This window comes from Aulonocara stuartgranti, assembly GCF_965226115.1.
Source record: "Aulonocara stuartgranti genome assembly, chromosome: 18".
NCBI classification, from domain to species: Eukaryota; Metazoa; Chordata; class Actinopteri; order Cichliformes; family Cichlidae; genus Aulonocara; species Aulonocara stuartgranti.
In genome coordinates this window covers 16,678,184-16,701,468 of record NC_138954.1, presented here as the reverse complement: position 1 = coordinate 16,701,468, position 23,285 = coordinate 16,678,184, and the positions used below count along the sequence as shown (strand labels likewise).

The window sequence follows — 23,285 nt, the reverse complement described above, 5'->3', positions numbered from 1 at the left end:
TACTCTAATATACATATTCACTTCTTCTTTTTTCTCCTTTTTTTTTGCCCCCCAACAGCTCTGAAGGCTTCTGCAGTTAATTGGTATTCTGAGAGCTACCAAGATCATGTCTTGGCTACTAAACAGGCTGAAGGGAGGAAAACCTCATTATCATATAACACTCACTAGAGAGCCTGAGCAGTGTGTGCCCAGTGTATTTGGAATAACGCTGATAGATCTGGCTTGTCTTTTTGAGTCCTTTATTAGAAATAGAGCTGCTGAAATGCAAAAATAATCTCACAGGACGCTTGTGATGCAGCTGAAGCTCCAAGTGAAGAATAGTAACGGGTGTATTTTTTGCAACAATCCTATTAATTGAGCAAAACCAGCAAGTTTTGCCTGCGTAATTAGAAGCCCTTATACTGCCACGTATTTCTCCTAAATTACTGTCAGAAAAACTCTAAAACCTGCTCTTTCATTATGTTAAACGTGTTTAGATTTGCTTTTTTTTGTTTGGTAGAGCACAGTCGTAGTTATCAGTCCAAAATCTGACACGGCTGTTAAGTTGGGTTGAGATTTGACCATTTTTCACACTCATCAGACCGCTCAGTGACCCTTTGTGCTCCGTGGATGTTAGACGAGACCCCGCCTATCAGGATAGAAATGTGTTTCATCATAACACGATGGCTGTTTGCAATGATCCTCCACTCTCAAAGGGAAATAAGTGCACGCAAACCAGGACAAACCCTAGATGGTGACCTCATTGTAGAGGTCAAAGATGCAGGATTTTTATTTAATGTGTCACTTGTCTATTTTTATGACTCTCTTTTAAAGCTTCTGTGTTTTCTAGACCTGGAGCTGAAAGATCAGCAAGTATTAGACACATGTAAAATATATTCAGCATATATGTGACTCAGCACACAAAAAGACACAGACGGAGACTCCCAGCTGCGCACATGAACAACTAAGCAGTGATGCAATCAAGAACAACTGGACTTTCCGATATTTCAGTGTTTGTTAGAAAAATGTAGTTTATTTAAAAGTTTCGGATGCATAAACTGCACATAAACAGCGCGCAGCGTACACAAAACCTGTCTGTTTCCCATCAGTTTTGTATTTTGCATGACAAACTTACTCTTGGTATGAAGTCAAGTAAGAAGCTTAATAAGATTTCAAAATGTAAGAGTCCAACAGTGAAATAGAATGAGTTAAAAGTGCTTTACCAAACATCAGTATGCCAAAACAACCACTTTAACACTGTGCCCCTTTAAATTATGCAACAAAAATGGCACTTTCCAGTTTACTGCTTTGATGTGACACCCTACAGAGTCAAAAAAAAATCACAGCAGGCCTGCACTCGATGATAACAATACAATTATAGGACAATATTGGCCATGGTCGTCTTTTTTAACAAATCGTCCACCCCCCTCTGGAAGCTTTCTTGTCTAAACCACATCCTAGTGAGTAAGAGCAGCTCCAGACGCTGATGTACACTGAGCCCTGCCTACTTCTCCACACCTACCACACCGTGTCATCACGGTCAGGGCAACTCGCTGAGCTGTAATTACCTCGGGCTGACACACACAACAAGGGAGATGGCTTCAAGTAAACACAGTCCAGATTTTGTCCCAGCTCACTTCAAAGCTGGAGTACGCTGATAACAAACTAAACCCTGGAGAGCCCTGCTCTTCCCTCCTGTGGTGAGGGTGGCCAGGGCTTGCAGAGGGCTGATAGTGGTGAAGATGTGAGAGAGAGAGAGAAGAAGTGTGAAGTGGCTTTTTGACAGCGCAGCACCTGCTGCGTCTTCACTACTAGGCAGCTTCTCGCCATTTGTCTCGACTGACCAGTTACCTCAGACTGAGGGATTAGAGCCTGGGGGTGTGGGTCAACCAGGAGGCATGTTGATGGGAAAGGGTGGTGTTGAGAGAGATTGGGGGGGATGTTTTTGTGATTGGACACACCTTCTGTCATCCCGGTGGAACATTCCAGCTGTCTGTGGCAACCAGCGCTGCTGTTGTTCAACGATGACGTTTCTGCCCCTGCAGGCCCTCGATCCATATCCATTCCTGTGCTCAGCGGCATGTCTCATGTCGACGCTATCATCAGTGATCTCCAGCCATTGGTTGATTTAGTGTTACTTCAATCACACCGGCCTAAATTTGTTTTAATCTGAACGTCATTAGCCCTATCTCCTAATGCAATCCAAATGCTCGTTGCCTTTAAAGGCACGCCTTATCCCACATCACTCCGCGTCTTCTCTGTCTCTTATCAGCTGTGGTTTTCTTTGCGGCTCATGACACAGCTGGATCTGGTCTCTTGTGATCAGTCCACTGGAATGAGAGCATTGGTGCAGACCAGACAATCTCCGAAAATACTCAAAGGCTGCGGTGAGAGCAGAGGAATGCACCAAAGACAGAAGATATTTATGGCAGGGAAGGCTGTGACTACTAGCTTGGAAAGACAAACAATCTGTTTCTCGGAGGGGGATTGTAATATTGATGCAGTGTTTATAAGACTCATAATTGCAAAACATCGCTCCATACAAATATTCAGCTGCTTGCTGGGTTGTGTTTGAAATCTTAGACTGCTGAAATATTTCCGATCCCTCTTGAAAAAAGAGGAAAATAACAAAAGCAAGTTTTGTTCAGCATAAATAAAAACCAGCAGTCCCTGAGGAGTTTACACTTCACCGTGGGCAGTTTTATTGGATGCGGCTGTAAACATTGTTATGTCTATTCTGTTCCAGTGATCACAGAGAGATCTGTGTTAAAAAGAAAAAAAAACACATACTGAAGTTATCTTTTTGTGATTATGTAACCAACAGTTTTGTTAAACGTGGCAGAGAAGTACAAGCGCTCAGTCCATAAATCTTTAAAAAATAAAATATGATCTGTACAGCGCTGTGAAAAAGCATTTGCCTCCTCCCTGATTTCCTATTTATTTTAATTACATTTTTCACACATTTGTCACACTTGTTTCAGATCATCAAACCAATTTCACTAGTAGACAAATACAAACCGAGTAAATAAAAAATGCCATTGTTAAGGGAAAAAAGCTGCCCCTTTTAAATCATGAATTAACTGTGATTAACCACGCTTCTTGGAAAGCTGAGTTCACTTTCACCAACCACATCCAGGTCTGATTATTACCAGACCTGTGGAATCAAGAAATCACTTAAACAGAACCTGTCTGACAAAGTGAAGCAAGTTAAAAGATCTCAACATATCGAGCCACGAGCTAAAGAAACTAAAAACATGGGTTGTGCCGCACCACAGCGATCTACCTCTGAATGGCTCAAAAGAACAAAATGAAGGTTTTAGATTGGCCTCGTCAAAGTCCGCTCAAGCTTGAAAACCCTTCAATGTGGATAATTAAAACAATTCTGCAAAAGATTGCCAGTTATTACTGCCAAGGTTGGCACAACCAGTTTTTAATTTTACTTTTTCCACACAGGGCCAGCTATGTTTGGATACTTATTGCATTTTGTGTTTACTCAGGCTATCTTTGTCTAATATCAAAATTTGTTTGATGATCACAAACGTGTTATTGGGACAAAAAACAAAGAAATCAGAAAGGGGCAAATTCTGCTCCACGCAGCCGTGTACATAAAAACACACCAAAAGGAAGTAAAAAGGAAGACTGAAAACAACGAGGCTCTTTTCTGTAAGCGATAACAAGGTTCAGACTATTAAAGGCCTCATCGACTCATTAACGCTCTAATAACAGACATCAAACACCAAATTAATTTCCTGGCTGGGAACTGAAAGTGTTACAGTGCGTTTGAGGCGTTGGCTTGTGTAAATGTGAAGCTAGGCATGAGGAAAGGTCAAGGGGTCGCTGCAATTAGTGGGTTGCAAAGTAAATCTGAGGAATAACAAGGTGATAGAAAAAGAGGAAAAACACAGACACAGAACAAAGTTGCTTACAGTTTTACACTCACCTGTGCTTTCCTGGCTGATTTTACCTGTTGGCTTCCTTTTAACTCCAACCAAAAAGGTTGCAAAGCGCTACTGGCCCATTTAAATGTCTAGATTAGTTATATCTGTTTTGATTACATTGTTGTAGTTTAAAGCGTAACACCTATACATAATCGAAGGCAACCGTCCAAACTGACACACCGCTAAGTCAACGCACAGCAGCTTTGTTAGTAACAGCTTAATGGAAAGTATTTACTTCAAGGCTGCTGTGTGAAGTTGTATAACATCCTCGAGGTAGTTTTTTTTTTAATGTACTACAACAGTTGTGATTATGTGGAACTAAAGATACAGATCATCTACACACTTTTTTCCCCCTTAATCCACTGAGATCTCCAAGCAAAGGAGTCGCACTCATCCCTAGAGAAGCTTCTCTGGAGGTTCGTGTCTTGTTGAGGCTTGTCAGCCGAGTACAATACCCGGAGTCTGAATAATGTGGCCGGGAGCTAGTTTATTCAAGCACCTTTTGTTCACACTCCATACTCACCTTTTCCCTCCACAGATGATCAGATAACGAGTAAAAGGAGAGTGGAAAAAAAATCCAAACCATCTCCAGAGAAGCCTTAGCTGCCACTGGCTCTTTGCAGAATGTGTCATAGTGGATATTATAGTATGATTTCATACTGCATCGTGCTTTAGGGCTAAAAGATCCAGCTAAGAAATCCAAAAGAACACTTTCAAGGCCTAAATATCATGTGGATTTTTTCTTAATACCTCTCAGGGGCCCAATGTCATGCCAAACTACAGAGAGGGCCTTTCTCAAGACCCCAAGAAGATTCAGTTTCACTATTTACTTCTAAGTTAAGAGAGGTCATGCGGTAATGTGTGTGTCCCTGAACAGCTGCTCTTTGATGTTGCTACCGAGGACTCAATGGGCATAGGTATATTCCAGTCACAAGCTCACAGTATTTGGACCAATATGATCTTTTCTTTGTCTTTAAGGAATAGTTTGATGTTTTTGTAAATGCATTTATTTATCATGTTGTCAAAAGTCTGATGACAAGATCAACTCAGGTATTTCTTAAATTTGAAGTTACAGTTTGTTTAGGTTAGCAAAAAGACAGAAAAGAGAGGCAAACGTCTAAAAAGTTCACATGTCAGGACATTAACTGTATATGGAAGATGGACGTAGAGTAAAGGGTAAGACTGCATTATTTTTAATGGCCAGCAGGGGGAAGTTTAATGTCTCAGTTGCTACTTTTGAGATTTATTTAAAACTAAATTATATTTTGTAAAGTCCAACCATTTATAGTTAAAAATAAAGAGTAAAAGTGAAAAGTTTAACTTTACTTTTTACTTTTTAGTTGAAAGTTAAATAAATAAGAGGATAGTCACTTCTTTAGCTGGGCATGCTTACGGCATGGTATGAGCCCTGTTGCTTATCCTGGTGACTCAAAACCAAATAAATAAAAATAATGAATTAATCAATTTAAAAAATAAGACGACAATGATTATAAAACAAGAATACAATAATACAAACATTTTATGTTATTTTATATTTGTATTGCACCTTTCCAAAATGAGAAGGCTAAACGCAAATATGAAGTAGAAGCTGCTTTACAAAGCAAATATGAAATAGTTCAGAATAATCACTAAGGATTTTGTTTTAAACTGTTTTAAACGGTCAAGGTAGCTACATACATCTTTTATATGACAGTTTGATGCTAACCTCAACTCACTTAATTAGACCGCTTCAGCCTTGTTGTGGTGTTGATGCCATCTTTATTACTACAAAGTAACATGGCATTATGTTTAACTATACTTACAGCCTGTCCACATAGTGTGTGCTCCAGTTTTGGTGGGTGAAATAATAATTTTGCTTTGTTTTGCACCCATGCAATGCTGCTCTGGCATTGCTATATTAGACATTGCTATACAGTCGAGGTTAGTGATGACAACAGCCTGCGATTAGCTGATATCCACAAATACTTGAGACTCTCTCTAAAAACGGATATAGCTGCCTATTTTAATAGTTCAAACACTAAATATACCTTAAACTGTCATCCTATTGGAAGCAATTAGTGAATATTTTAGATATGCTATATATACCGAACCGTGAATAGGCGGGGTCGACTGTTTACTCGTATGAATAATAATAAAAATGAATAGATAAATACAGAAAAGATAAACACTAATAACACGAGCCTATTAAGAGTTTAGAGAGCTTGTCTTGACAAAGCGAATACTTCTGGCACAACAGCATTTAGATCATGATTCTGATTACAAAAACTGCAGACACGACAGGTTTGAAAGTCAAAACACAAGCTTTCTAGGATTAGCTGAAAACTTCACTCATTCCACCCTCTCCAGATGTGGTCCACTCTGTTGTTAAAAAACACAAACAAACATAGAAGTGACCAAAATCCTAAGACTGCTGAAGCTTCACAGACCAGTGGGTGACATCATGGTAACAATGTCTATCTTCCAATGGGATCGGTGGCTTTCTGGAGTCTTGTTCTTGCTATGAATTTGCCAGATGACCACTGCAGGCTACAACAGAGAACATCACTGCACCCAGCCAAGAGGGAGTCTTGAACATGGGCCTTTGGTGCACTTTACAGGTGCTGCTAAGTGGATTTTGTCACACAGTCTGGCTAGCTGTTTGCAATTGTTTCCAGGCTTTATAGTAAGCAAATGAGCCACTGCTTGTTTCATATTTGCACAAAATTGGAATTCTGTTTCTCGCTTACTCTTATAAAAAAGTGTCACCAAAATATCACCTCACGTCTCCTTCATTGCATTTCCTGTGCTCAATAATAACAGTAAGTGTCATGAAACTTCCCTGATCACCTCTGTGGTGCTGAGTACATCTCTGTTGTGTTTTGCTGGTGTGTGGAGGCCGTGCATCCCTTTGGTGTCGCGTGCGCAACCACTTAGACACGGCTGGTGGCTAGACAGCTTCTCCCAGCCCTGATTCATCATAATTAGGTCACTGGCTCTGTCTGTTGGCCTCTCAGGGATCATCTCGCGTTCATACCCTCACATACACCGCTGTGCCCCGTCTACAGCGCTCAGAAATAATCAGTGATAAAAATAAGACACAATGAATGCGCAGTAATCTTCCTCTTACCTGCAACCCTCTATTTAGTGCCACTGTTGTCTTATGACGCCATCTCGTCCTCCGCGTTTCAGTCTTCTCCGGTGTGATTATTATGGATTTGGAGATTGGAATCAATGTAGGATAATAGCTTTTACTATGTGTCTCCTCATCAGTGGATTTTATGAGAAGCGCCCTGTGAGATTTTCTATCTATCTATTCACAGATAGATTGAAAAATAAACGCACTGGCATGCAACATGTGGCCCACAACAGCGAGGACAGTAATTTCAATAAGTGACTCGGGACACAGCTGTACAATTAGAGAGGACATCCTGTTTCCATTTGTCTTCTAAAGTCCGTCTGTTTCTATTCTCTCATTTTTCCTCCTTATCTGGATGCGAATGAATGCAGCCCCAGTTGCTATTGGACACAAACAGCTGGTAAATATGCAACTGGCTCGGACCTTCCCACCGTTAATTTGTTGCTCAGAGCAGAGTTGATTGTAAAATTGTATAATCACGTCTGAAAGTGGAGAGCCAAGATTTGGTTCTTCTAGCTGGATTGAGTTAAGATCCCAAAGGGCAAACACCCACATGTGCTTTCACAATAAACATTTATCAGCTTATTTACAGCTGAAGCTTTTTTCTTTCTTTCATAAAACCCACGCTATTGTTCTCCTGATTTGTCATTTAACCGTTGAACTACCTTCGTTATTACCTGTCTCCTACCTTTTAGTGTTTAAGCTTTTTTGAGTTTGGTGGAAGACAAAACAGCCAGCGCTTGAAATTTATTGTGATAACCAATTACTGTGAACCTACCATTCTGTGTGAACAGACTGTATGTGAAGCTCCAGTGGGATCACTTTACTTGTAGCTTCCGATCGCTGTCAAAACATCCTCTGGAAGAGGCATGCCAAGTTTTGCTTTGGCTTAGTAAATGAAGAAAATATTAATATTTCATGTTTTTGAGAATTCTGTTGCTGAAAATAACGATCAAAACCTTCTTTGAGATGCGAATGCGAAACAAAACACCTCCACATGATCTATTTATAGTGTTGAAATGAAACAAGTGGCATACAGATAGTGACAATATATATAGACTGGGAAAATCTTAGTTAAAAAATGGTAAACAGAGAGAATTAACCAGACTTTTTAAAAAATACACCTTGCAAAGAAAACTTCTGGTGTATCCCTTTTTCCCGATGGCTCAATCACGTGAACTCTTTTATAGTTACGCAGCTTTTTAAAAAGACATTTAATCAGCACTGTTTTGTTTCTGCAGATGAGAGGAACTTTTCAATTTATTTTAAATCTAAATTCAGCTCCATTCACAGGAGAAGTGATAATCAAAAAGGTCCCGAACAGCTACATGAAACTTGTGGTGAGATCTTTTTGTCAACGTTTGTTTCAAAGGTCAGCAATAAATATCCCGGTCTCAGCCGAACAAGAAAAGATAAATGAAATGCTATGCAATACAATTAAACTGATGATGCAGCTTGTGATTGTTTTCTTCCTCAAACCTTCAGTCTGTTTTATGCCCTGATTATGCTGCAGTTACACTGGAGAAAACAGTGGTTGGAGACCACAGCATGACCAAATATATTGCGAGCATGCGCAATAAACTTATGTTCTGTTGCCTTTGAATGGTTGTTTGAAAGCTTATTTAGAGTCCAACCAGAACCTCATAAATTTGAAACATAAATTTAGTTATGTAAGTGTTGCAGGCTGGCGATTTAACTGCAAATCAGCAACCTTGGTTTTACATAGAATATAACAGGAATACAAGCAGTTGGCAACCAGTTAAGTCAGATCCCCTACTGCAAAGAGACACGTGATGCTCATCGCAACAGACTGGCTGAGACTGATTGAAATGTGTTTGTAATCTCTCTGTGTTTATGAATCTGTCTGCGATTGGTTGGATATGCATTGCCCCCCGATGGGTGACCTGTGCCGAAGTTGGTCACTGCAACTTATTTTCAGTCATTCGCCTAATACGAAAAGCTTCAGTTTGGACAATCACCAACTTTTCCTAGTTGCAAATGGCTTGTCATCCTATTTTTATTCTAATGTGACTAAGCCATTACGCCCCAGCCATACAGGCCTATAGACTGATCAGCAACCCACTGAAAACCAGTGGTTGCTGGAGGTTGCTGGCACTCACAAGTTGAAACCAGTTGCAAAGAGGTATACAGTGCTGGACAAAAAACTTCCTTGTGATTGCTTTGGTCACTAGCAGATTCCTACAGTTGCTCTGAGTGGTAACCACCTATGAAAAATATGATGCAAATCAAAGATGGAAAACTTGTTGCAATGTGTCGGCTGTAGCAGTGAGACACAACTTTTTCTGAATGATTTTTCAAGTTTTACTACCACTAACCCAGTAGTTAGCAACTTGCAGTCAAGTTGGTGTCTCTTATGTAAACTGTGAGCAACCACAGCAATCACAAGGAATATTTTTGTGCAGTGTCTTCTTTGTGGATGATTTCACCTCAGCAACCGCTCGCCAACCAGTCAGCGAATACAGATTTTCTGTCATGACCAGTGAGTGCTGGATGGTTGCCGACCAGTCTTACGGCTTCTGTGAATGAGGTCTAATATTTGTTTTACAATGACTCTGGCCACATATATGGTTCTGTGATATTTTTTAGCATACTAGCATGCTTAAAATCTCCTTAAATACAGATGGATGGCATGTCAGTTAAAAACTGCTTTAATGAGTTTAATGAAACTTTAATAAGTTAGCTTACAGATTTTTTTCATTTGGCATCAATCACAAACTATTGGGGCTAATCCAAAAGGCATGAGCTGTGCAGGTTTTTGCTTATAAGTGACGTGTAAGTAGTATTGGACAAATTACAAGAGCAGGTCTTTTGGCCTTCAGGACACCATCTTTATACACTTTTAAAACTGAAATCAAGTTTTTATTATTCACTCTGATGGGAGCACCAATCTCTGAAGCAAATTCCATTGAATCCATCCAAAGGCTATCAAGTCATTTCACTCTTAATCTCACATGAACTTCATGGTAGCGCTAGAGGAAAAATTTAATGGATCAACAAAGTAAGCAAAATTCGGCTTCTGCTGACCTCGAAGCTCAGAGGGTGCTAAAACATCTGCACAGATCTGCTGCCAGATGCAGTTATGGGACTTAAATGTCACCAATATTTGGATTAGGAGGCTTTAAAAGAACATGTGGAAAACAAAATCAAACATTGTGTTTGCAAATTGAATAAAGCATGAATGAAAGGAGGGCTGGCCCGAGCACAGGCCCCGAGGAACTCCAAATATCATGTTCACTGAAGAGAAAGACGAGTTCCCATATGTAATATAAAAGTTTCTGTTATATAGGGAGATGAATCAGTCAAGCACAGGACAGGTGATACCACCCAGTGCTTACGGCATTCAAATTTAAATTGGATGATCAACGGTGTCAAAGGCAGCTCTGAGTACTAAAAGGATTAAAAATGAGCAATTTGCTGCATCCGCTTTTCAAAAAATGTCATCATCATTATTCAAATTAAAAGCAGGCTCACCCCACTTAGTGTGACAGCAGATTTACGTCAAACCACCAGTCTCCTGCACCACATTGTGAAACTGACAACCATTCAAGGAGGATCTGTGGGTTTATAATTTTCTCCATCTGACGGACATCCAGTATTACTTCGTCCTAAAACTCAGTAGAGGAGACTCCTAGATGGTCTCTATTCCTGTAGGATGGAAAGGAAGTGGACTGAGCTGCATGAAGAACAGGTTGTCGTGGAGAATTTCGCACAACTGTATTGAAAACTTGCCGAATTTAAAAGGTATAGGGCTGTAATTTAGCCACCAAAACACTACAAGCTTTTAAGCTCTTTGTAGGTTTAACAAGTCGAGTCGGTGCAGCGACAGATGACAGAAAAGTAGTTTCTCAGAGTGACTTCACAATGGAGTGATGCCATACAAAATACTGCAGCAGAGCATTATTTTCAAGCTAACAAGTGTGCAAACTCAATCAGTTGTTATTAACACACTGTAATGTAGTTTTGCAGAGATAAAGAGGCATTTGTGATCATGGGTTTATTTATCAATTACATTAGCAGCCTCTGAAACATCCTTAACTGTTAACCCAGCAGTTTCATTTGTTACACTGTTAAAATAGAATAATCTTGAATGATATTCATCTACACTCATAAACAAACCTACTCAGTGTCTTAAACTAAAAAGCTACACCCAGTTCTGAAACAGCCAAACACAGGGCAGCAACTCAGTGTATTTAGACATGTAGACATGGTCAAGATGACCTGCTGAAAGTGGCATGGTTGTTGGTGACAGGCAGGGTGGTATGAATACTTGAGTTTTGGTCAATTCAATTGAATTTTATTTATATAGCACTTGAAGGCACTTTATTTTGTAAGGTAAAGACCCTACAATAATACAGAGAAAACCCCATCAGCGGTAAGGAAAAGCTCCCTTTTAATAGGAAGAAACCTCCAGGAGAACCAGGCTCAGTTCTCTGGGGGAGGTCAAAGGTCAGAGAAGAACCACCAGTCTGCTTGGAGCTGATAGTCAGGCAACAGTAACTCAAATAACCACTTTTTATAACCAAGGTATGCAGAAGAGCATCTCTGAACAGACAGCACATTAAACTTTAAAGCAAAAGGCCATACTGGGTGTCACTCCTGTCGGATAAGAGCAGGAAACTGAGGCTATAATTCAGATGGATTCAACAAACTGAATAGAATATTTGATGTATAAAATAATGGATCAATTTTAGCTCATTTATTTCATTTAGCTTTATATGAATGGTTCAGAATGCTGATGCTGTAATGGTATGGGGGATATATTTCTTAGCACACTTTTAGTCTCTGAGCTCAGGCCAAGGATCATTTAAACACCACAGCCTACCTGAGTATCACTGCTGACCATGTCCATCCCATTATGACCACAGTGTAGCTTCTGCAGGATAACGCACCAGATCACAAAGCACAAATCATCTCAAACTGGTTTCTTGAACATTATGGTGAGTTCACTGCAGTCAAATGGCCTCCACAATCATATCAATCCAATGCATTACCTTTGAGATGTACTGGAAGGAGAGCTTCATATCACAGACATGCAGCCAACAAATCTGCAGCAATGTCTGATGATGCCATGTCAGTATGGAACAAAGTCTATGAGGGATGTTTGTTTCCAACCTAGTGTACTCGACTTGTAACTAGTGAAGTGGCCGGTCAGGGTAGTTTCCCAGAGCTGAGGTATGATCGTGCGATGCAGTTGTTCAGCTTGTGAGCTTGAAAAACCCCCATGGCATTAAAAGAACAGAGCTACTCAGATAGCTAATGCTTAATTCTAAACCATATTCTATTGATGAATAAAAAATATAATTTTTAATGATTTTTGTTTGGTTCTCCACTAGCATCAAGACAGTCAACAACATGATCAAAGCCACAGCTAAATTCAGCACAATGTAGCTTTATAACTACCCTCGGTTTTTGACTCTAGTAAAAATTATGCACTTTGCTGTGAATCTCTACAGTGAATCTAATTTTGAAATGTATTAAACTGTATCTTGTTCATCCAGAAGCCACGAGAATCAGAACAAAAACAGCCTTGCTGGTATTCAGGGGTCAAGCAAACAGGTGGTCAGAGGCTAGTCATGCTCCACCACAGGTGACCAATAGTAAAGCCCATTAGGGGAGGAGCTCGGAGGGTGTGCACCAACTTAAAACTGAAGTTTTATGCAATAACTGCTATTTTTATAGCAGAACCTTTTACAGAGCCATTTACCTGTCCCAATTTTCCCCGTGCCACCCCAGTGTAAGTAATGGCTTCAACCTGTCCACTCCAATAAAACTGTCTGGCTCCATCACTGCTGGAATTACATTCCTCAGAAAGTATAGGCCTGTAAGTGTATAAAGTGTATTAATACCAGTCTAAAATGCTAACTGTCAGGCTTTATACTATGATAATTTTACAACTAGTAATCTTAACTTGCTCTAGCACACTTGAATTCTTTACACCGTGATTTTAATGGTTGTTCTAACATGCATGCTGATTTATAACAGAATTATAAACCCATCTGTTTAAAATTAACTCGAAAAATAATTCTATGCTGCAGTTAAAGTGCAAACATCACATGCAGAAATACTTCGTCAGTAACGGTCTTAAGTGACACGATAAGCTGGTGGTAAGACATCTTCTTGAGTCATGGGTGAAGCTGGTTTTCTTTTCCAACAACAAGGCTGCAGTCTATTGTGATTTATTTACCCTCCAGATGTGTTTACTTAAAAATACTTAGAGAATAGATTAATCTGTGAAGCAGGGACCGAAACAGTGAGCTCCCCTACTTTGTGGATCGTCTCTAATGGATCAAAGAATAAACTCTTATCTCTGCCTTACAATGCGTCTGTGTTTTTAAATCATTTATTGCTGGTTTGTTTACCGCTTAAATGCTGCAAGAAACTGAGAATCTGAGAGTTTAACATGTGAGTTGCGAAAACTGTTAGAGAGTGAAAAAAAGGGCACCTTGAAGCCTTTCAGATCATTTTGTGGTCACAAAGGGCCGTGTTGTTTACAGTGATGTTCTTTTACAGCTGTGGTCATGGGGTTTAGTGCTAAACATTAAGGAGGAAACACAATCAAGTAAATATGATCACAGGATTCTCTGACAGCTGACCTCTGCTCGAGAAGAAGGCAACAAAAAGAGGCCACAGAGCTATTGATTAAGACAACAGAGCGCCGTTTGTCTCTGCTGGACTCTACACTTCACTGCTCGTAATGACGTACCGAAGAAAAAAAATCATTTATGACCTACATGGAGGGTCAGCTGCCATCCCTCGGAGCAAGACTCAAGCCTGGCGCACATCAAACAGGCAGTCTGATCCTTATTCCATCAAACTATAATCCAATTTCTTCAGTCTTTAAACAACTGTTTGAATTAATTATTTTACTTTAACGAGATAAAGACATAAAACTGAAAGAAAGCGAAAAAGAAATTCAAAAGAATTCATCTTCCCTGCTGATTAAATCACGCTGGCTTGATCCACATGAATCTAATTTATCAACAAACACAAAGGACAATATACAATTAGAGGAAAACGGTATTATCTGGAGAATGCGCTAAAAGAAAGCAGAATCATTCTAAATAGCTACCCAGTCACTTGAGGAGGCAACGGAAATAAAAGAGAATAGTCTTTAACAAGACGCGGGAGCTCAATAAGCAGGCAAACCTTCCTTGAGGCAGTCGGAGCGAAGGGGAATACACAATCATCTCCTTTCTGATGTGCTGGGGTTAGAGAGGAGGGCTGGGGATCACTTTCCGGCCAACGCAGTTGGAGCTCAGAGGACACACTCAACTGTATTTGTTCCACTTGATTGTCATAAAGGAATCACACTCCCCGATTCACCATAAAGTCAGCAGACTTTTTTGGGGGGGGGAGTCATGCCCCGCTTTGCATTCAGCACAACTGTTCTCTGAGGCTTCTTTAATATGTCGCTGTGGGTGCGTAAATCCACAGAGTGAGGACATTTATTTTATGTGTGATTTAATGCCTGCGATGAAATAAACAGCCTTATGAATGCAGGCTTTAAAGGTGGTCAATGATGAAAACGACGGGAAGTGATAATTAAATAACATCTGAAGAAAAGGAGTGGCAAAATCTTATTTTAGGATTAGCTGATGAATCCATTACTACAGATGTTTTGATATCCAGTTAATCATTTTAGTCATTTCTCAAGGAAAAAAGATTTTCTGGTGACAGCTTCTCAAATATGTGGATTTTATGCTTTTCTTTGTCCTTTATCAAAGTAATTAAATACGTTTTGATTTGAGGCTTTGGTCCATGAAAGCAAACCATTTGAATACATCACCTTGGGCTAAAGGAAAATTATTTAGTTTTAGGTTTTTTGAAAAAAAAAAATCCATTAATAAAAGACGCAACAGATTAATTAATAAAACATGATGCAATTGCCAGTTGCAGCCTTGATTTGTACTAAATGGGGCTAATAGGTTGCTTTAAATGTGCTAAATTGCCTAATTAAATTCTTCATTTTATTCGATTTTTTGGGGAAACAAATGAAAGCAGTACACGGCCAAACTGAGTGAAAGCTAAAGAAGAACAGACCGGGAAGAAATGACTATTCTAGTTTATCCTTCAAAACATTACATTTTTTTCATTTCCCTTTGAATCTACCCGCAAAAACACCCACAGGGTATCTACCTGCATTTATCCTCAGTAGATTTGCAGCTTAAAACAGACTAGCGCGCCTAGTAACGGTCTCCACACCTAACAAATACTTGATATCACATCCTTTAGCACATCTTCTAATAGCCATATGCTTTGGAACAAATGAGTTCCTGCTCGTTCTCCTCCCCATCTCCACCCACTACTATCACAGCAGCTGAATCAAATATTCGTGTTGGAGGGGAAAGCGCTTAACACGTTGTTGTTATCTGAGAAATCAGTCATGCAGTTAATTGTTGTTGTAAAAGGAAAATCTTGCAAGATTATGAAGCTAATAGTCATTATGCAAGCATCGTTTTTTTTCCCCCTCCCCTCTCCTAGCTGACACCAGAATGATAAAGTGTTGCCTATGGAAAGAAGATATTAGGTTCTCCAAAGAAAAGCGAGGACAGGCGGTGTTTGTGATAGTTTAGAGTGCCCTCTTGATGGCACTTTCCTTTTATGAGGCAAATGATCTGAATAACAGGGCCCGCCGCTTGTAACGTTTGCACATTAGGTCATGGCTGTGGTTTCTACAGTATCAGCAGACCTGTGGTGACTGCAGTTTAATGTCCTTCTAGCTGCACCTGCTTTTCAGCGAGGTTGAAGAGCCCTGGAGCCACCTGGCCCAGTCCAAAGAGCTGCAGCGAGCACCTGGAATAGCTTGACGATGACTCAGAGCGAGGAGAATCTACCTACAGGGGAGTTCAGCCACTCGCAGCTAGAAAAACAAGTGTCTGTTTGTCAGATCACATCTTTCTGGTCCGCAAGTTTGGGGCATTAGGGCAAATGGGAGCACACTCTGGGGTTTGTTAGAAAGAGTTCAGCTTTGACTGTATCCCTGAAGGCATTGCACTTTCTTTTTTCGGGCTCTAATCTCTATCTGCTTCAAGACGGCATATGGTAAAAGACAACAAAACGTAGCCCGGGGAAGTCTATTTAATCCTTTATGGCAAGCATCCCAGAATTCAAGGAGGTCGTCAAAGCAGATGCAAATTTGATCTTTCTGCAAAAACATATTAGAACCTGGAGATCGGTATGCCCTGGCACCCTGCAGTGATTGTTGTGATTGAGCAGGAACATAAAAGAAAGACAACTTTGCTTTGGTTTATCTACTTTGATGGCACGGGTTTCAAAAGCGAGGACGGCTTTCTATAAGAACAACTCCCCTCACAGTTACAGCTTACACAAACTCGGGCAAAGAGGGTGTCGCGGGCCCTCGGAGGGTATAACAAGTGAGTGCAGATCAATATAGCCAGTATGTGTTAAATTTCAAGATTGTTTGATGCCTGGACAGGTTCACAGGGAACAGGTTCAGGCCTGATTCAGAGCTGAGTCACCTCTCTCCTCATTTTTTCCCTTTTTGTACATCTTCATAGCACGGGATGGCGCAAGCCGGATTATATATCATTTACTTTTGTGGACGTTATTCCATTTGAAGCGTGCGACGATCAGTCTAAGGAGCTGCTCGTAAATCAAAGAAGGCTTGACAGAGGAAAAAGCAACTCATGCACGATGCCAAAGGAATTATACAAAATGTCATGAAACTTTATTTTCAAAAGTGTCATGATAATATGAAAATATCAAAAATCATTTAGCATCACAGTTTTCACTGTTAATATACAATCATCTCAGTCACACTTACATTCAATATATAAAAATAGAAAAAGGAACCTGTCGCTGGAAAATGCATATTATTGCTGAGTAAATCTGAGGCACTTCTATTGCTTTCTGAGTGCTGGCGAACTGTTTCTAAAGACTGTGCAAAAGTTATAATAAATTCACCCTAAGTCTAAGTTTGCACTTGTTCCCTATCTAGCAATGGCTTCCATATTCCTCTGGTTATACTGCCATTCATTCCAAATGCACCTTTTGGTATTGCTTGTATTAAAAAAAAACAATAATAAACTGCTTAACAGCCATTGAGAGAGACATTGGTACAAACACTGTAGATAACATTGTGAAGGCATATAAAACTTCTAGACATGCAGAAAAGTGCATGAATAGCACAGGTAGGTGAGTACATGGTTTGACAAAGCTCGACACTGATTGCAATCACAGAAACACTGCTTGAAACGAGAGGCTTGCGAGCACTGAGCTATTTCGCACTCTGAAATGAAATCGGCCGGTAGTAGAAGAAAAAAAAAAAGTCTGTAAATTTGTGAACAAACCCACTTTGGTGTGATTCCCTGACAGTTCTCCTGGGTTTGGGCAAAAAAAACAATAAAGAAGAAAGAGAGGAGGGTGTTTTTTCTCTTTCGTTTGTTTTTTTGGTGGTGGTGGAAAAGGTATCCCAGTTCAGTGTGCTACACAACAACCAGATTCCTCATGTTTGTGCAGAAGAGACATCCTGGAGAAGGTTTTGGAGCAGTTCTTGCATTGGTATTTTTTCACATCCGAATGGGTCTGTAGGTGAGCCCTGAGATTGGACCTGTCCGCAAACGCCCTGTTGCAGTGAGGGCAGGAGAAGGGCTTCTCTCCTGTTGGAGTAGAAATGAGGGAAGAAGTTTGTCAGTGATTGCACACACAGAGACATTGTGGACTATATATTTTTGTAATGGTTGCAACACAGTTTAGAAGGCAAGCACTGCTGATGACTCAAAAGGAGAAAAAGAAAATAAAAAAGAATATCAGTCTGAGAGTTCAGTCTCACTACAACACAGTGGGGAGCTGTTAGAACCACTACATCATATATCAGCATGTTGATCCTGATGAATCTAAAGCTGCTTCTTCACACAGCAGGCCCCACTCTTATCACCAAGTCAACTCACCAGTGTGCGTCCTGATGTGTCCCTGGAGCAGCCACGGTCTGGAGAAAGCTTTCCCGCATATTTTGCAAACACAAGGCAAGGTGTGAGTCCTGATGTGCATTTTGAGAGCCCCCAGGCTAACGTACTCCTTCTCGCAGTATTTACAGCTAAAGGATTTCCTCGTTTGGGCGTCGCAGTGCAGCTGCTTGTGCTTGAGCAGTCCAGAGTACGTGGAGTAGGATTTACTACACAAACTGCACTGGAATTTCTCTGCCTCAACTCCGTGAGGGTCTGTTAGCTTGGGCAGCATCTGCTCGTCTTCATCGCTCCTCGGGCTCTCGGAGCCGCTGTGGTCTTTAGAGGAGGTGTCGGAGAGCGATGAGGGGTATCCAGAGATGGGAGAGAGGTCACTGGGGAGCGGAGATAGCGGCAAGTTGCTGGTAGTCCACACTGTGATGGGGCTGTACGCCGCCGGGCTCAGGATCTCTGGCTGGGGGATGACTGACAGGGGAAGAGCCTTGTAGATGTGCGGTGTGATGAACACTGGAAAAAAAAAAGTCAGCAAGGGTTATGAGACTGTCATGACTTCAGTGAAAAGCACAGATTTCAAAGCAGGTAGTCCAGTGAGTTTGAAACGAAACTAACTTCTGCAAAGTTAAAAAAAAAACAAAAAAAACATGAAACGCGTCTGCCTGTGGGAAACACAACTTTTTAAACTTTTTAGAAAGTGAACACTGCTGCTTTATTTCTAAAAACAAAAAAACATCAAACGAAACTTTACCTGCTGGGCTTTCCAACTCACTATAATTTGGCTTCTTTGCGGAGTTTATGTGTTTCTTGACCAGAAAGGAGCGTGGCATCTTGGAAAACAAGAAGTCAACTTTTGGCAAACTTTTTTTTTTTAGTTCTTAGTAAAAAGGAGATGAGTGTCAGTTTGCTGCGCGAAGACGGAAATCCTTATTGCTTAAGTCCAGTGGAGTGTCATCCTGCGTCGCTGCGCACTTGGAAACAGTGTAGCTGTAAAGAGCTGTAAATACTGCCTATCAGGTGCATGGGAGGAGCCACCGACTGCTATTTACATAAACTGGAAGCTCAAACCAATTACATTTCGTGTGTACCGCTGAACTGCAAAATGCGCGTGTAGCCTATGGTAGTGCTTGCACACCCCTAAGGGGCTGGGCTAGTGCCATTTATTCCAGTAAGACAGGTGCTTTGTGCATAGATGTGCAAAAACTTGGTTGTGATTCAAGCGTGCAAGTGGGTTAGTTAAGTGCAGTGAGATGAGGAAAAGGAGCAGAGTATTTTTTTTTTAAAATATCGAAGTAACGAAAGAAAAGGAATTAGGACTTCAGGGTGACATAGATTAGCTACTTAAAATGCCATCGCTAATGCAATCACTGCACGGAGTGTGCACAGTGTCACTGATGATTGTTGTGTTATAAACCTCTGGGGACTTGATTATCCTTTATGGGTGGCATGCTTGAATTGGGGGAAGCTCCCACCAACACCAGCATGCATAATAATGTTGATGATGATAATAAATGGCTTGAAGGGAAAGGGGAGGTTTATAGTGCACACACATATTTATATATACATGTTTATTAACCAGGCAAGTGACTCCAGGAGAGTGCAAACCATCGAATGGCAAAACTGCATGCTGCCATCCACATTCTCATTCACTGGCTAAGGCAAAGAGTGGTCCCTTTCTAATGCAGTTTTCTGCGGGGAAAGCCACACATTTCCTTGCCAATAATGCAATAAGGCATTCATCCTTTAAATGTAAATTTAAGTGTAGTTCCCTCTCAAGGTCAGCATCAAACCATAATCAAATTTATCCCTGCTGCTGCTGAACTGGAGAGGGAGAGGCAAACTTAGCAGTGTACGCCCCCTTGTGTTGGAGTCAGTTCTAAGAGACAGGGTGTGAGTCTTACATCTAAACTAACAGGGCAGGAAAAAAAAGAAAGCCACAAAGGCAAAGGCTTAGCTATGGTGATATTGAAAAGCAGCTCCTGGAGCACTTTGATTGGCTGGGTCAGCAGATATGAAAAGCTCCTTATGTCTGGGGCAAGCCTTAAGTTAATTGTGAACTGCTTATCTTATCTAGAAAACATAATTGCAGATCATGAATAGTTTCCCTTTGTGCCTGCTTGGATTATAAAGGGAAGGGAAGGTTATCTGTGCATAATAACTCCCGGCTACTGTCACACATTCAGCACTCTGTAGGCACGTAGGATGGGTGAGAAATGGTGGTGTTTGGTGGTGATCCAGCAGAAAACATTGTGCACTGTAGAAGGTAATGCTTTGAAATCAATATTACCCAGCAAGCAAGTGAAGCACTGCGTGCATGCTTAGGTGAAAAATGTCTCCTTGCAGTTTTCATGCTTCAGTTATGTTCTCTGCATTCAGAGCATGAGGATGCTGTTCTACTGACAGTAATGAAGGAGGGTGGGCAGAAGCTCGGGGCTCAACTGAAATCATATCGCTAATTCTGAAAAGCAGAGGCTGTACTTCATGAGCTCTAAAATTAATTAACGGAGAGGAAGCCTTGAATCCTTGGCCCTACATTATGTCAAATCAGGACAGTGTAACGCCAGCAAAATAAATAAATAATTAAATGTGCTCGGTTAAAATGTGAACAGGACCGTGTGGTCAAGCACAGGTGTTTTCTGCCACACAGTCATGTTTTTCATTGCAGTTGAGTGCGATCCATCAGGACAGTGCAGGTTCAAACTGTTTTCCCAGTGTCACGTTTTCATATCACAACCAAAGAATTTTCCCCAGCAAATAGGAAACGATCAATGACTCTCATCACATTTGAATTCAAATTCAATTTCCAACCAATGCACGAATATGTTATCACCATTTTCCTAATGAGCCTTTCCCACTTTGGACCAATGAGGAGAGCACAGACGAGAACACGTACGCACGCACAGAAACCTCTCATGTGAAATAACTGCAGCTGTCCTCGTTTTGGCACATAACTGTCTGTTCGTGCAGACCCTCATCGCTCATAGTAAGAAGCTGATTAAGAAAATGGGTATAGATCCATTGCTCCACCTTTGTTGTTGTTGTTGTTGTTTTTTTACAGTCCAGTTTTTGATGGTGTACCTAAAATGCAGATTAATCTGACACAGCGGCCAATTTTTCTTGATTTTAAAGTCTTTAGGGAGTGGCATACATTGAAATAACTTGTATGGCCTGCCTGCTAAAGCAGTAAAGCTGAGTCAGCTGCCATAATAGTTATGACAGAATTACTGCAAGTGATGGTGGAAAGTCTGAATTTTTAATGACATAGCCAAAGAAACTGTAAGTCAAATAGATTAAAGTTGTAATGAGGTCAAAATATCTCCAAGGCTTCTGTTGGGACCTACCTGAGGAATATATAACAACATTAGTAAAGGTGTGAATTAGCTTTGGTGATAATGGATCACAGTTGAGCTTTTGAGGAGGACAGCCTTACTGCTGAAGACACCTATAGAGGCTGCTGTTGTATAGTGAAGTGTGAAGTCAGTGAGCACTTCCATTTATTATCTCCCAATCACACGTCTCCCCTTGGCATAGAGAATCAAGAGAGCAGCTGCAGGTTGCTGCAGCAGTACTGTGCCGTCCAGTGCAGCAGGTTTTGACCCTTAATTAACAAGCCTTAATTAACAGGCTGGAAATCCGGTATATGTGGACTTCAGACTGGAATGTGGTACAAGTGCTGCACAGTTTATGAGTAAGTGCTGCCCGAGAAGGCAGCTTGAAACGTCAGAGGAGTCAACTTGCTTCATGTGGGGAAACAGCGGGATCTTTCAGCTGGCATGATGACAGCATGGAAAATAAGGAGCACCTGGTCAGCCTGCGCAGCTGCTCACGAGAGGGCCTGAGGGAGAGAATCCAAATACTACCAAGTGACTGAATGCATATACAGTGTGTGTGTATGTGCATGTGCTCACTGACAGCAAAAACTGAGTCAGTGTCTGACTGTGCAAGACTGAGAAAATCCACCCATGCCTTTTTTCCCTTTTATAAACCATTCAGCTCAGAGCATTGTAACTCACGTGCGCCAATCATTTTTAAGAATGGTCTACACATGTAAGCAGACATGAAATTATGTTTTTCTTTTGGTCATCTGCACCAGGGCATAGCTTGGTAGAAAAATCTATCAGAAACCTGACCCTTTAATCTAAGCCTAACCTTATCCTGACCACAGCTTCAATCTAAAAAAATCAGTGATTCATGTCAAAGGGGCTTGCAAATCTTAGCCAGATCCCCACAATGTGACAGTTTGGACAGATTTATGTCTGCACAACATGTGCAATACTAATAAACACACACTTTTGGATTGTAGTTTCCAAATAATGAACCAAATACTAACCCCCCCCCCCCCCCCCCCCCCCCCCCTATTTTAAAAGTGAGCAACGGCCACGTTGTCCTCACATTTCACAAATGTCCTCACATCCCAAGGTCTAAAATTCAAACCGGTCCTAACAAAGATAGACGTACGAGCTCACAAGCACACGCAAGCACAGAGGACCGCAGTGCACGCAAATGTGATTGGTAGAAATAATTTAAAAAATGCTTTGTGATATATTAGTGTGTGTAATGTGGGACAGAGCGACGGGCGTCCCTGAAAACAGCAAAGAAAAAAGTAGAATCATGTAATATTTATGGATCCGGAGTTGTGCGGGTGCCTTGGGTAAACGAAGGCGATTGACGCGCGAGTTGAACCAGCCGCATGTGATCTCCAGCCTCAGTCATTTTGGCAGCGCGATGCGAGAGAGACAGAGAGAGAGGGAGAGAGAGAGACAGACGCGGAGCTATGAAAGCGGACCTTCTGCCAGAGATGTCGACGGAGAGGAATCCCTGAAACCACCGCTGCCCAGGGAATATGGACAAATCTGGTTCGGCGTGCGAGTGCGGGCTGTTTTCTGTCGGTTTTTGCATATTGCTACAGTGTAGTGGACCAGGATGCCGTGTGGGCGATGCTGCCACAAGGGATACGTTGTGATTTCGCAGAGATGTTTTAGCAACCGATGCATAAATTAAAATAAGAAGAAGAAGAAGGAGAAAAAAACAATCACATGATTGATTGATTGATTGGAGTCCAAAGGAATCTAATAGGACATCACCACCTGTTACTAGAAAACCAGGTAAGCCTCACATACCTTTTTGTCGCTTTTACATTCACAGCCCATGACGAGCATTGGTACTTAATTATAATGTCCAGCATCTCTGAAATGAAGCATTAACCCACGCGCAATGCACTTTTTCTTGGTGGAGATGTTATTTGCGTTAATGGTGCGCTGAGATGTATCTGTCAGTCACCTATGGTGTAATGGATAATAAACCGTGGCATCC

The 23,285-nt window shown here is 41.1% G+C and overlaps 2 protein-coding genes across 5 annotated transcripts in view; one reads left to right on the top strand and one right to left on the bottom strand.

Annotated features, from left to right (window-relative positions):
* Positions 1-16,719: 16,719 nt before the first annotated feature.
* On the bottom strand, positions 16,720-18,993 carry snai2 (snail family zinc finger 2). The gene is made up of 3 exons (XM_082512967.1): positions 18,724-18,993; positions 17,964-18,485; positions 16,720-17,672 (listed from the first exon to the last, which is right to left on the bottom strand). The coding sequence occupies exons 1-3, from the start codon at positions 18,800-18,802 to the stop codon at positions 17,491-17,493; spliced, it is 783 nt and encodes a 260-aa protein (XP_082369093.1). The 5' UTR covers positions 18,803-18,993; the 3' UTR covers positions 16,720-17,490.
* Positions 18,994-22,468: 3,475 nt separating this feature from the next.
* Positions 22,469-23,285, top strand: part of sntg1 (syntrophin, gamma 1) — a 40,610-nt gene continuing 39,793 nt past the window's right edge. For all 4 annotated transcript variants that reach the window (XM_082512546.1, XM_082512544.1, XM_082512545.1 and 1 more), the window contains exon 1: positions 22,469-23,077. The gene's annotated coding sequence lies outside the window, so the exon portion shown is untranslated. The remainder of the gene's footprint in view (positions 23,078-23,285) is intronic.